The 14,055-nt window shown below is 36.3% G+C and overlaps 1 protein-coding gene across 2 annotated transcripts in view; it reads right to left on the bottom strand.

The window, feature by feature from the left end:
* Nucleotides 1–14,055, bottom strand: part of LOC136042129 (zinc finger protein 211-like) — a 37,702-nt gene that overhangs the window by 17,658 nt on the left and 5,989 nt on the right. For both annotated transcript variants that reach the window (XM_065727040.1, XM_065727039.1), the window contains exons 2-3: nt 10,308–10,537; nt 4,515–4,735 (exon numbers count right to left, since the gene is read on the bottom strand). In XM_065727040.1, coding sequence (XP_065583112.1) covers nt 4,515–4,735; nt 10,308–10,424 — 338 coding nt within the window. In that variant the 5' untranslated portion in view covers nt 10,425–10,537. The remainder of the gene's footprint in view (nt 1–4,514; nt 4,736–10,307; nt 10,538–14,055) is intronic.

Below are 14,055 nucleotides of genomic sequence, written 5' to 3'. Positions count from 1 at the left end.
GTATTTATTGTCAGTGTATGTCTTGTGTTTACTTATGGTTCCAGATTTAAAATATTTATTCCCTTGAATATACTGATGACACCAGGTCTTCTAAATGCGGAAAGCTTATTCGGAAATCCGTGCAAGTCATCAATCCTGTCATGACACCTTTTCCGCACCTACTTTTTCCCTTCGAGTTTGATGGTTAACGACTTCATTGCTCGTGGATCCATCCCTTCATTTCGTCAGATAATCGAATGCTATTCGAAGTAATACAAATTTGTCCGTCTGACTTCATCCTAATTGTTGATTTCAACTTGATCTCATATGATATTTCATCTCAAATTCCGGCAAATTTTTCATCAGCAAATTTTGATGAAAGCTTTGAAGATTTTTCGCTTACAGTTTGACTCTTTTTATTAGTATTTATTGTCAGTGTATGTCTTGTGTTTACTTATGGTTCCAGATTTAAAATATTTATTCCTTGAATCTACTGATGACACCAGGTCTTCTAAATGCGGAAAACTTATTCGGAAATCCGTGCAAGTCATCAATCCTGTCATGACACCTTTTCCGCACCTACTTGTTTCCCTTGGAGTTTGATGGTTAACGACTTCATTGCTCGGAATAAACTTAACGTTCAAGAGGCATTTACCTCTTATTTTGATAATGTTGAACAAAACCGCTTCTTCAGCGCTCCCCTTCTTCTAAACCTGAATTCAAATCGTACCTGGGCCCAACTTGCTTGAAGTTCATAGCACTAGGGCCATATTTTTAGGTTGAGATAGGTAGATTTGTTAATGGATTGAATGATTCAGCCATCTTCTGGTACGGATTGTATATCCCCCAAGGCACTGAAATTCATTCTTCCTTCAGTTATTTCTCCTTTGACAAGACGTGTAAATCTATCTTTCGAGAGTGAAAACTTTCCAGTCCATTTAAGAAAAATCAAAAGATTGTCCATAGTAAAGGGTCACCTCGGAGTGATTCAGCTGTTTATAAGCCGACATCTTTACTGTCTAATTTAGCAAAATTTTGAAACCACTTCTCTATTTCGTCAACTTTCGTTTTAAAAAGTGATTAATTTTAATTTTTTTATTTTAATTTTTTAAATTAATTTTTTTATTAATTTTTTTTTTTATTTTTCGTTTGCCTTCCAAGCAAAATATTCAATTGGAGATGCACATAATACGCTTATTAAATTTTCCTTTTTGCTCTTGATTCCTATCTGACTCTTGTCGCAAAGCTTTCGGACGAACGAAAACCTTTCTGTTTATTGACCCAAAAATTCTGCTTTCCAAAGTGTCTTATTACACCGTAGGATTGAAAGCTAGCACTTGATCTGATTACTATTTTTCAGAAAGGGTTATCTCCATGGATCATCTTTTACAATCTTTGTCTGGTTGGCTTGGTTTTAACCTAACCCAACTTGGCTCTCAAATCTTCCATCACTTCCACCAAGTCAATAATTCAAAATCAACAGAAATTGCTAACTTTGAATAATCACATTGATGGAAGTGATGAAAGACTTGAAATAGACCATGGCTATTGAGAGTAAAGCAAGACAGATAGCCTGTGTGAGATAAAACTGGCTTGACTTTTTCATAGTTGCATAAAAAATGATAATTTCGCTTCTTGATGATAGTCTATCATCCATCCTAGGGCACAACTAAGGTAGATAGGCATAAAGTAAGTGTAATTCAAATAAACTATCAGTTATGTGAACTACTTGAAGGCAATTGGCTCAAACCGAAAAATGATCCAAAGATTTATGACTGACCATGTCCACAAGACATGGAGGCAGTTGATTCGCAAGTTCAGTTTGGCGTCCAGCAAGGTTCAGTTCTAAGAACAATCACTAATTTATGTTAATGATCTTACTGTTTTGATTACAAACCAAAAAGTAACAATTTGCCGTCGTTTTATATCACCCTGAATCTTTGCAATGCCCATAACCTTGTGTTGTTTGTACGGAGCCTGAGATCCGTACCAAAGTGATTGTATTATTCGAGGGAATAGTTCTATAGCTCCAACCTAATTTCCTGGCCCTAAATGCTACCATGTTAAGCTTCCTGTCTTCTCGCAAACTTTCCAGGATTTTCTCTAACTATCAGAAATTCATGTTACAAGGAATTTGCTCGAAGACCTAGTAATCCGGAAGTCCTGTTGCTAGATATTCTTGCAAATATAAATCTCTCCAATAATGGATCACATTTGTGTAATAAAAACGAGGTTATCGTGGATCCTCCTGATTCTGAGAAGGCTCAAACACATTTTTTTCTGTGTTGATCCTAAAGATTTTGTTTCATTGTTTACTTCAATCCTACGTCTCTTACTACCCTATTATATGGATGTCAACTTTATTTTCCCTTCTGATATCGCTCAATAGATTATATGAAATAGCAAGGAGCCTTATTAATAGCAGTTGCTTAAAATGAAGTTGCTTCGTATTTTTTCATGTGCATCTTTCGTTTATCTTCAATTACACAGCGATTTTCTGTTGCCCTAAGAGTTAGTCCATCCCTAGTCTGGGACAATTCTACATATTATATCGGCATAATCCTCGGCCGTAGAGCTTGGTGGGTGGATATATGATGTTGCACCTGCTCTTATTGTTTACTGCTTATTATTATTATTTATAGATTGTAAGTGAATTAATCATTCAACGAATACAGCTAAAGGCCACACAAAAATAGCTTGCGTTAGATATACAACCCTTATCCTAGTCAGCTAAAATTCTGGTAATATTCATTTCAATCCCTTACCACTTTTCACTTAAACTAACCTCCCTTGCCACTTTTCATGCTGCCTGGAATACTTTGCCTTAGTTAGGCTTTACTTTACCCTTTATATTTATTTGGTTTGAAACGTATTTGAATTTAGCTATGAAGTAAATAAAGCCGGGCTGTCTATTAACAGTGGAGAGAAAGTCCAAACCCCGAAGAACAAGAGCGATAGGCAGATCTTTCCCTGCTGACATGGAAAATTCTTCAAACCAAAGAACGAACTGATAGCAAGATTGATGAAAGTTACCCTTAATATTAAGGGTTGTTCGAACGCTTGGTTCCATTATAATGATAAGGATTATATTTGTTTAACTACTGAATTCTGTTGTTACTGATAAACTTATGTTTAGCTAACAAACGATTGATTTTTTTTTTTATTTCACATTGTGTGTTGTTTATTGTGTGTGTTGTTAATTGTGTGTGTTGTTTATTGTGCTTGTTCTGAGTTGTCTATTCAATACGTAATCGAATATTCAATTGGAATAATATCCTTTGCGCAGTTATTTGACTTTGGTTGTGTTTTCAGGCATCGGGTTTGAAGCCTATTTTGAGTGGGTTTGACGAAAAATGGCTTTCAGGTTCTCCGTGTTCAACCCAGCAAAACTTTAAAGGGTTTTCATCTTACATGAGTTCCTCAAAATTACAGCGCATCAGAATAGCAAGGTCGAACACGGGTTCTGAGAAGACACTCACCCGTGTTAAACACGGCACTTAAAACAATAATCTGCACAACTCGTGTCAAACTCCATGTCGGAAGTGGATGGCCTGAAAGCAAGGCTTTGGTTCACCTGTACTTTTTGAATTATTTTTGTTTTTAAAGTTTCAGAAATCATAAGAATTCTTTGAATGTTTAGTGGGCTTTTGAAACAATCAAGGGAAGAAGCACCATCCGTCTTTGATACCTATCTTTTGGTGTTAATTTGAATTCCTGACACAAATCCTTTCATTTTTTTGCTGTTTTCTTTAAGAAATCTCTAAAGGCATTATGGTTCTTAGGACAGTAATATGCTATTCGAAACCACGTAAATGTATATGATAGTCAAAGGGCTCGTCCGAAAGCAGGAATAAAGTAGAAAAAACTGTACTACCTGCTGGTTTGAGGAGACAGGAGAAAAATAGCTTAACCCCTTCACCCAAAATAATTTGGCAAAGTCATAATCATAAAAAAATGTTTTAGTTAGTATTATTTTAGCCATTTACACGATATGAACTAAACACATACAGTGATTCTCTCATCGAACCACGTACAAATATCTTCACATTTCAATGAAAAATATTGGCTGCATACAATCTCTGTACTGAAATGTATTGGACGCTGAGCAGTTTGCTCATTTTTTCCCCCTGCTTTTTCAACCATAGAGCCTGGTTGCAGATTGCAGGTGAATTAATATATAAGTATGATTCAATGAATGCAGCTAAAGGTCACACAGATATAACTTGCATTGAATTAAACATACAATCCTTACCCCATTCAGCCATATTTTACTTTCTAAGTTTCATTTCGCAACTAAGCATTGTTTAAACCACAGTTTGATAATGAGCGAGCGCAAAAGGCAGAGTGGTAGAGAGACAAAGAGAGAGACAGAGGGAGAGAAAAAAATTACAGAAAAATTCATGAAAATCTTATAATTGTTTATGTGTGGAAGAGCTGTGGGGGGCTTAAGAAAATTGCGAAAAAGCATCTAATCTATGCGGTATAACCTCCTCCCACCTATGAATAAAAACTAGGACAATGTATATGCCACTTACATGTAGTCGATAATGAAGACAGTACTGCAAATCCAAATATTTTCATTTTTAAGAAGCTCTCGGAAAAATTTACTATAGACTGACAAGACGGCACGATGAGCTTGAAGAGGCTCCCTGTTTTTCGCACAGTAGAGGAGAAGGTCACAGAAACTGTTTTCTATCTGAGTAAGCCACTGTTTTTGGTCTCGTAGCGTGATTCTTATAATGTCACCTCCATTTACCTTGAAGAAAAACAAAATATATAATCAAATCAGAAACAAAATTTAACAGATCTATATATAGATAAAATTATTTTTAATACAATCAACAAGGAAATAAAAAATAAACAACAGCTAATGCTAAACAATACAGAGTAACATTCGAATCACTAAAAGGCAAACCCCGAATTGGGTCTTCTATAACCATCCTAACTCTCCAACAAGTCTTCAGATTAATATAGAAGATTTTAGGGAGGGAGGAGGGGAAACTTTATTATTAAATCACGTAAAAAAGAACAAAAAGGCTTTCTGAGCCTGCAAAAATGAATTAAAACAACCTTATTAGGCACTATTTCTTCAAATCTTAACCTTATGAGCAAAGTTATTAAAGAAGATAATATTAAAAAAATTCCTCTCGAAGTTACATTAAAGATTTCATCCTATTTTCTCTCCTCATACCCAAATCACCAAAATAAATCCCATGAAAGAGACTAATAAACGTTCAAAGTACTTGACACCCAACCTACATCCAACCAACTATTCAATTACACTCAGTACAAAAATCCATCCAACTTCATTCTCCGCCCCCTAACATTCAAGCTTCCAACTGAAACACGCACACCTTACTTCACTGAAACTCAAAAGCATCTTATGCATACACCTCTTAGTAAACTATTGTGTTGATCTCTTTCTTCATTTATTTTAATCATTAAGAATAGTCATTCAAAGTTTTAGACCCATTTTGAAGGATTGAAGCATAATCGTCACACACTTCATTTCCTTGATACTACGGAATTTTGTGCATCATACAGGTGAAAGATACTATTACAATAAAATCAAAAACATTTAAGTAGAGCACCAATTCCGAAATTAAGCTTGGGTAAAATTCTACTGGATTTATGGGTCAGTGTCAATGCAACAGCAACGATACAATAAAAAGAAAGAAACCTTGGGCAAAGGGCCAATGTGAAAAAAGTAAATAATTGTAAAAAATATCAGTAAGAGTGTAGATTCTAACCAATGAACAGTAAAACCCGTTTATAGAGTAGTACCGCGCCAAGTTCAATGTAATTTAGTTGGATAAGCCATATTGGATAAGCTTGGGTAAAATTCTAGTGAATTTATGGGTCAGTGTCAATGCAACAGCAACGATACAATAAAAAGAAAGAAACCTTGGACAAAGGGCCAATGTGAAAAAAGTAAATAATTGTAAAAAATATCAGTAAGAGTGTAGATTCTAACCAATGAACAGTAAAACCCGTTTATAGAGTAGTACCGCGCCAAGTTCAATGTAATTTAGCTGGATAAGCCATATTGAGTTAGCAAACGTGACTTTTGCAAGGCACGTAGTTACCCCCTTGCCAGTAAGTTTTTTCTTATATTTTCGTAATATTCTTTGGAAGAGTCTAAGGACAAATATAAAAATGGCTAAGCCGACTGGGATCGCAGCGATTCTTGATAAATTCTTGAATGAGCATTTCCTGAATCCATTTTCGATCATTCTCAATTGGATTCTAGGATTCTAGACTCTAGAATTGGATTCTAGACTTAGTTCCACAAAGTCTCCACCAGTGTCTTAGCAATCGAATCGGAATCAGAGACCCTCAAAGCCAAACCAAAGAGCCGTGATGAGACATTAAGATCTAAAATTGTCTGACTTTAAAACCAGTTATCCGAAGAAAAGAAAAGATGAGAACAACCCGAAAAAACGATTGAGCTCCAAAACTTGATCATTCATAACATGAAACCAACTAACCCACCTCTAAGAAATATCGTAGAAGAGATTTTGGGGACAAGACGCCATCTACCTCAATTTGGTCTGACCAGGAACGATTTTAAAGGTGTTTTGACCTCGGAACAAGTAAGCCAGGCATAGCACCTCCTATCTTACTAAAACTTGATAATCAGAAACTTCGTAATATAATCCTTCTTAGTTCAAAAACTCAAATGGAAGCTGAATGAGGCTTTGTCACGTGGGCAAGACGCCGAACTAACAGGAATAGGCCTTTCATTGAAGAGCAAACATTTTATTATGACCTAATTACCGATAGGGTAGAAACCTGGTACTGTGCTACACATGAAAAATGCATGTGATTTCCTACAGGAAATCAAAGAGAAGATTAGAAACAATCATTGGTCCCGAAAATACACACAAAACTGGAATTCACAGCATCCTTAAAAACACCACTTTTGAAAGCTATGGTAGAAGTACACAAGCTGATCACTTAAACACTTTGAATTCATCTTCAAAAGGCAAGGGCAGGGATTCCCCTCAGAATATGAGTGGCAAAAATTAGTATCCGCGTGATCACATACCCCTTTTTGTCAGTGCGTAGAATTAGGTGCTGGAATATTCAAGGTTATAAGTGAAAAAAAATATATTACTGACAACATTTAGGGAGTTAAATATGGTTTGTTTGATTGAGTCTTGGTATAATTTTTACGATAATGTACAGAACCCATCCTTAAATAATTATTCAATTTTGTAGTTAATAGACCTGAATAGTCCCTAAGAATAACAGGTATTATGATGGTGTGATTATTTTTTTTTAGCCAGATGTCATTTTTTCCGCAGTAAGACTTGCCAGCCGATCGGAGAATATAGTGTGGAGTAGATTTAAGTGTGAATAATACCTTTTTTCATTGTTGGTTCTGCACATCTTGCCCAGCAAAATAGTTCGTACTCGTCTGAAGATACGTGAATTATGCTACAGGAAGAAACAGGGTTTATACAACAGAAGTTTCCAAGAGATCGTAAGGTTGTGGCAGGCGATTTTAATGCAAATACTTCAAATTCTTTAGATGTAACTCCTGAATTATTTTAGATGAAAACTCTGAAATCCTGTTGCAGGTCTTCAGAGCGCCACAAACAGCGACCATCAGTCTAGGAGGAAGAAAATTGACTAGCAATTTCTAATGGAAGATTTGGCAAGGACAGAGGTAGAGGCGAGTACACTTACTGCTCGAGAGTGAATCCTAGCGTCATCGATTACGCTTTGGTAGACGCGGTGTTCGCTGCTTGTGTCTTGTATTTTGGATCCATATCATTTTCCTATCAAACTTTCTCTCCAAGTTAGTAGGCTATTAAATATTACTTCTCTCCCCATCTCAGCTGCACAGCCCAAGCCTTAGGGGCAAGAGTTTATACCTTTGAAATATGCTGAACAAAATGGCTATATCAAAATTTTGACTGAAGAAACTCAGAGAAAAATGGTGAGGGAAGAGGGTTATATGCCCTACAATTTTTTTGGTTGCTTAAAAAGGGCACTAGAACTTTGGTAGACACTATGTTCGCTGCTTGCGTCTTGTATTTTGGATTCAAACCATTTTCAGATAAAACTTTCACTCCACATTAGTAGGTACTTTAATATTACTTTTCTACCCATCTTAGCTGCACAGCCCAAGCCTTAGAGGGCAAAAGGTTTACGTTATTTTACCTAATCCCTTTAATGAATTTTTAATAAGTACGTCTGAAATTACTTTATCTGTAGGCATCATTGCCAAACAAGGCGTACGACATCTAGGCCATTCAAAACTTTCAGAGAAGTTCGTCAAAGGAGGTACACTCTTACCAACGCTCTTCAATTTGTATATTAATAATTTTGCGGAGTTTCTGAAACAGAGATAGGCCCCCGTTTTCTTGCTAGTATATGCCATGTTTTCTGGTTTACTACTTGTCGTCAACAAAGCTTTGGTGGCTGAGTCAGCCGAGGAACTCCAAACTCTCCTGAATTCAGCTGAAGCCTAGTTAGAGTCGAGAAAATTGAAGTTAAACGCATCCAAGACAGAGAATATCATCTTCCATAGTGAGGAGCTCGACGGACACCATGATTTCTAGTTTATTTGTAAAGATGAGTCAATAAAAGAAGGTTCCAAATATAAGCATTTGGGATTCGTGGTCGCAGCAAACAAGAACTGGACCTAGCACATTAAATTGAAGATTTCACGTAGAAAGCCATTTGTGTTTTACTCTGACAAAAATATATAATGAAAATTAACAATATGAATATGCTCAAGTATAAACCTAAGGTCGTACGTAAGTAACGCCTAAAGCAAGTAAGTACGGCCTAAGGTCGTACCAGTTTCCCGTTATGGTTGTTAGTTGTGGAGGACCATTGCGGTGAGACAATTGAAGTTTCTGCAGTTTATTTATTCTAAAAAGTTTTAAGCCTAAAAAAAAGTTTTAATAGTTTATTTCTTAAAGGCGATCAAGGTTTACTGAATTTACGTCATTCCAGAACTGTCCAGAAGATTAAATGTGTGTTACCGGCCTAACAGCCGTCTAGCGAAGGCGGCTAACAATGTGATGTTTAGTTTTTCTGAAAAGGCAACGTGGCCAAAACAGGTTAAAGCCTTGCTGGATCACACTGGCTTAATTGTGGGCATAGAATGAGGGTCACGGTCCCCAATGTAAACCTGACGATTTCCTTGATAATCTAGAATCCCGCCTTCAGAACCAGGAGATTCGGATTTGGCTTATTGGTGCAGAGAAGTCTAGTACCCTGCGTTTTTACAAACGGATCAAAGTAGTATACGGTGAGGAGTTTTATTTGAGACTGGACCTACTGAGACTGGTATTTACTAGTAATTACTTACTATTTGAGACTAGGACTCTTTAAGTGTTGGTTTTGGGTGCAAACGAATAGTGTGTCATTGCATAGAGGACACTGGAAGTGATACTGTGAAGGCGGGTCGAGAGGCAGGTGCATTTGCCCCCTTGTGGGAAGCATGGGGATGGGCTGGAACTTTTTCTGATTATTTCGAGGGGATGTGCCACTTTTCCCAGGCATCTTCTCCCAGGAGACTTCTTCAGGTGAAGAAGGAGACTTCTCCCACTTTTCCCAGGCGACTTCTTCAGGTATTTTGGTTTTCTGCGGTATGGGGTGGGTATTAGAAGACCCAATAAATCGTAAACTGATCTGTCACCACACCAAGGGGACTTTAATGTAAAAAAAAAAATGGACTCCATAGGCCTCCTGAAAATGGGCCAAAACTTTTTCTTCTAATTTCTTTAAAACTTATATCTTTACATCTTTTTTCCATGTCGACCCCAAACATACAAAAAAAGAAGAAAGCGTATGATGAGTTTGCTCATAAATAGGGCCAAAAAAAGGCACCAAATAACTCTTTCGCAAAGCATTTTGAAGGTCTATCGAAAAGATTCATGGCATGTTTGTTTATTTTCTAGAACCACCTCGCAAAGAACTCGTTGTCAGTTTCTTTGATTTTTCTATGCTCGTTCTATGGCTATTTTGTTTAAATTAATGATTTATGTTTTTTTTCTCCAAAATTATCGAACAGAAATTTTAGCTATGGTCTACTTCTGCTCTAATTGTATATAAAAATGCGTTGATAGACAAATTTGCTTCGCATCCTTGACATTGCTTAATTCCACCCAAAATTTTAACCTTTTCTTCCTTTTTTTTACCCTGGAAAGAGCAAAATACAGAAATTTGAATGACCTACCAACTAAAAACGCCCTTTATGTATGTTTTATATTGCCTCCCCTCCCCAAAGAAAAGCTTCTGATACCATCCCCTCCCAACAGGTCCAAATTAGGCGTACCTACAATGAACGGGTAATAACTGAGACTTACGTTAAGAGCTTTTCTTCCAAAATTATTTTGTTGCTGCACAGTCTGATCCCTCATCGGACTTCTACGATTCCTGAAGGTATTGCCAGCAACAGAAGCTATGTTCTCACACTTATCCATTTTGTCACGTTCATCTCATCATGGCTTCGACAAATTTCCTCAGGGCTTAAATTATGACAAGCTTTATCATGGTTTTTGTTGTACTTTTTATTGGGTTCAGATCCAGACTTTTCCTAAAAAAAACATAAGCAAGAATTTAAACAAGTAGAAATTTTTGTGGGAAAAAAGAACTTCCAAAATAAAATGGCTAGTGACAAAGCAACAGCAAAAGTAGAAGATATTTGGGTTTGAAATGATTAACATATGCAGAGATTATATATTAATATGCATTTGATGGATGGCTATACAAAGATCTCTGTATTTTCATCAAGAAAGTAATGTAAAACACTACTACCCCAAAACAGTTAAACATCTCCAATTGAATTCTGGTTATATTACAAATAATTTATATGGGGGAAAAGATCAATTTGTTTTCTGACGTTTCGGTAAAAGAATCAGTAGAACGTTTCAGTAGAACTGGTTATCATTTCTTGACCCAGAAACTAAACAAGAATATACCAGTATAATGAACAACCATAGATTTACTTGTTTCTTTTTTATAAGATATCAGATAAGATTCGTTACTGAAAAACTGCTATTACAAACCCAAATGGGCCGAATCCACACTTTAGCGTCAATAAAACAAAAAAGAACCGAAAAAAAAACAACAACAAAAGATTATAAAAGGGTCAATGTCGAATACGTAAAAATGTTAGAAACAAATACAAATTAAACTCATAAAATTAGAAGGTCAACCCCAAATCAATAAAAATGTAAAAATAATGATTTTAACTCTTGTTGATAGAATGGCATTGCCAAGTTCTAAAAACCATGTTGTGACCAAGATGAGCCCAGGATTGCAAAAAGCCTCAATTCATACTGGATGCCCTGGGACTTCTTGTTGTCCAGTTCTAGGCCTACTTAAGTGCTTCAGTGAGGAGAAAAAAATGTTGATATATGTCCGGCACTGGTATCCAGGATCATTGCTTTTCCTGAAGCCAAAATAATTTCAATGATTTAAAGAACATAACAATTGGAACTTGGAATGTATGACGGTAAAAATTGACTATCTTATGGACTGACGAATTCAGACGATTTGAACTGGAATTATTAGAAGTTTCAGAAGCTCCTATCCTAGGGGAAGGAAGTATGAAATTATATCATATACAATTTGTTTACTCAGGCAGGAAGGATGAGGTACATAGACAGGGAGTAGAGTTCTTGATGAACAAGGAAGCTGCTAAGTCCTGTTTAGGCTGGGAAGGTATTAATCATAGAATACTAATTGCTCATTTTGTGACTAAAAAGTTCAGGGTATGAATTATGGTAATATATGCCCCTGTTGAACCGACTGGCGGATATAGTAGTGACTCAGATGAATTTTATTTACATTTATAGGAGCAAACAGACAGGGTCCCAGGTAGAAATATGGTGTTTTCCTAGGATAATTTAACACCCCGGTCGGTAGAAATAGGAATGGATGGTATTCTAGCCAAGGTAAATTTGGTGTACGAAAATAAAACAGCAATACTACAGGCTTTTGGAACTTTGTAGGTATAGCTACCATGTTTGGTCATAGAATGACCCTTAAGTTGGCATTTTTTGTACATGATGGTAAGACACCAAACCTTTTTGATTATTTTATAGTAAACCGAAGATTGGCAGGATCAATAAAAGATACTAGGGTACGTAGGAGCGCTATTATTGATGTTATAAGTAAATATCACAATCTAGTAGTGTCTAGGGTTAATTTAAAGCTGATATTTTGGAAGGGTAACTACCTCCCGGGAAGTTATGATGTTGGTAGACTCCAGGATAAGAATTTGAGAGAAAATTTCTAGGAACAGTTGAATACCAAACTTGAGAGTTTAAAATTTAACAATGTGGAAGATGATAGAACAATTTTAGAAAGTTGCTGATGGTGTCTTAGGGAAGAAAGTTAAGACTACAACAAGGTATACTAGTGAAATTTTTTTATATTTAATAGAGAAAAGAAGGGGTTTGCACAAGAATTATCTTAGTGATAGATCATTGAAAACAAAAAGAAGGTAATGAAAGTGGAGAGAGCATTAAAATATGAACTAAGGAGGTATGAAGTGGAGGCCATGGATAAAATTACCGAGGATCACGGAGAGATACAGCAAGACGAGATAATGCTAAAACATTGCACTGGCGTGTTAATAAATTGAGAGGGCGTAGTCAATTCGGACTTGTCCCAGTTGAAGATAGGAATGGGGCCACAATTAGTGATAAGGAAAGAGTTAAAGAGAGATGGGCATAATATTTTTATAATGTGCTAAACCGAGATATAGTTTCAGTAAAAGATATAGAGGAAAATGAAAAAGTTTGTGATACCTTGGATGGGAAGGAAAATTTGTTTTGTGAGGAAGAATTAGCGACAGTAATGAAATGATTTTAAAAAATAAGGCTTTAGGTGCTGATAGTGTGGTAAATGAGTTTCTTAAATATGGTGGCTCTCAGGTTAGAATTAAGCTACTGAAGATATTTGTAAGGTTTTTGAAAAAGGAGAAGTACCAAACGATTCTAGGAAAACCTTAAATAAACCACTGTATAAGGAAGGTGATGAGAATGAGTGTCGTAATTATCAAGGAATTAGTCTGGTCTCTGTAGAAAGCAAATTACTTAGTAAAATGATACTTTTTAGACTGAGAGATGCTGTAGACAAGGTTTTAAGATTAGAACAGCGCGGGTTTGGAAAAGGTAGAGGATGTGTCGATAAAATTTTCACTCTTAGGTTAATAATTGAGAATTGCATTAGTTGTCAACACCTTTGGTCCTCAGTTTTATAAATATGAGCAAGCGTCCGATTCTGTTGATAGAAGAGCTGTAACAAGGGTCTTATCCTTGTATGGTATACAAGACAAATACATTAAAGTGATTAGTGCTATGTATGAGAATAACACTGCTGTGGTTAAGGAAGGAAATGAAGTTAGCAGCTGATTTTGTATCAAATCAGGAGTTAAGCAGGGTTGTATTCTCGTGTTCTATCTTCCTTTATATGGATGATTTTGATGGAGTTTCTCTTAAAGAGCACAGGAAAGGTATTGGGAGACCACTTAATCAAATGGAGAGAAAAATCTCTCCTGGACTTAAGCTAATAATTTAAGCATCCTAGGTGAAAGTGTGAGCAAACTGAATAAATTTAGAGGTTATTAAGAAGACTAAGAGACTAGGAATAAGTGAAGGTGAAAAGGTGTCATTGGGTAACGAAAAATTGATCAGGTGGGCAAACTCACTTACTCCGGTAGCACTATTAGTAAAGACGGTGGAAGCAGTGAAGATGTTAAAAGTAGAAATGACATTTCCTTGAGTGGAATAAGGAAATGTCGTAGATTCGTGACTGCCGTAACTGGGCTGGATCCGCTCCCTTCGGGGGAGTTAAGGGAGGTCCAGTGCCTTGGCGAGTTTGGTACTTCTGGACGTACTAGGATGATGGAAATTGGTAGGTTTGTCAGGGACCTGTATAAATTGACTTGATAAAGTCGTTTTTGCCGATTCGACCATCTGGGGGGCTGAAGGGAAAGGAAAAATTTTGAAAAAAAGATGTATTTTTAATTTACGAGTGGGTGATCAGATCTTAATGAATTTTGATATTTAGAAGGACCTCGTATCTCACAGCTCTTATTTTAAA

Source organism: Artemia franciscana, unplaced genomic scaffold (assembly GCF_032884065.1).
Source record: "Artemia franciscana unplaced genomic scaffold, ASM3288406v1 PGA_scaffold_67, whole genome shotgun sequence".
Taxonomy (NCBI): domain Eukaryota; kingdom Metazoa; phylum Arthropoda; class Branchiopoda; order Anostraca; family Artemiidae; genus Artemia; species Artemia franciscana.
This window is presented reverse-complemented; position numbering and strand designations above follow the sequence as displayed.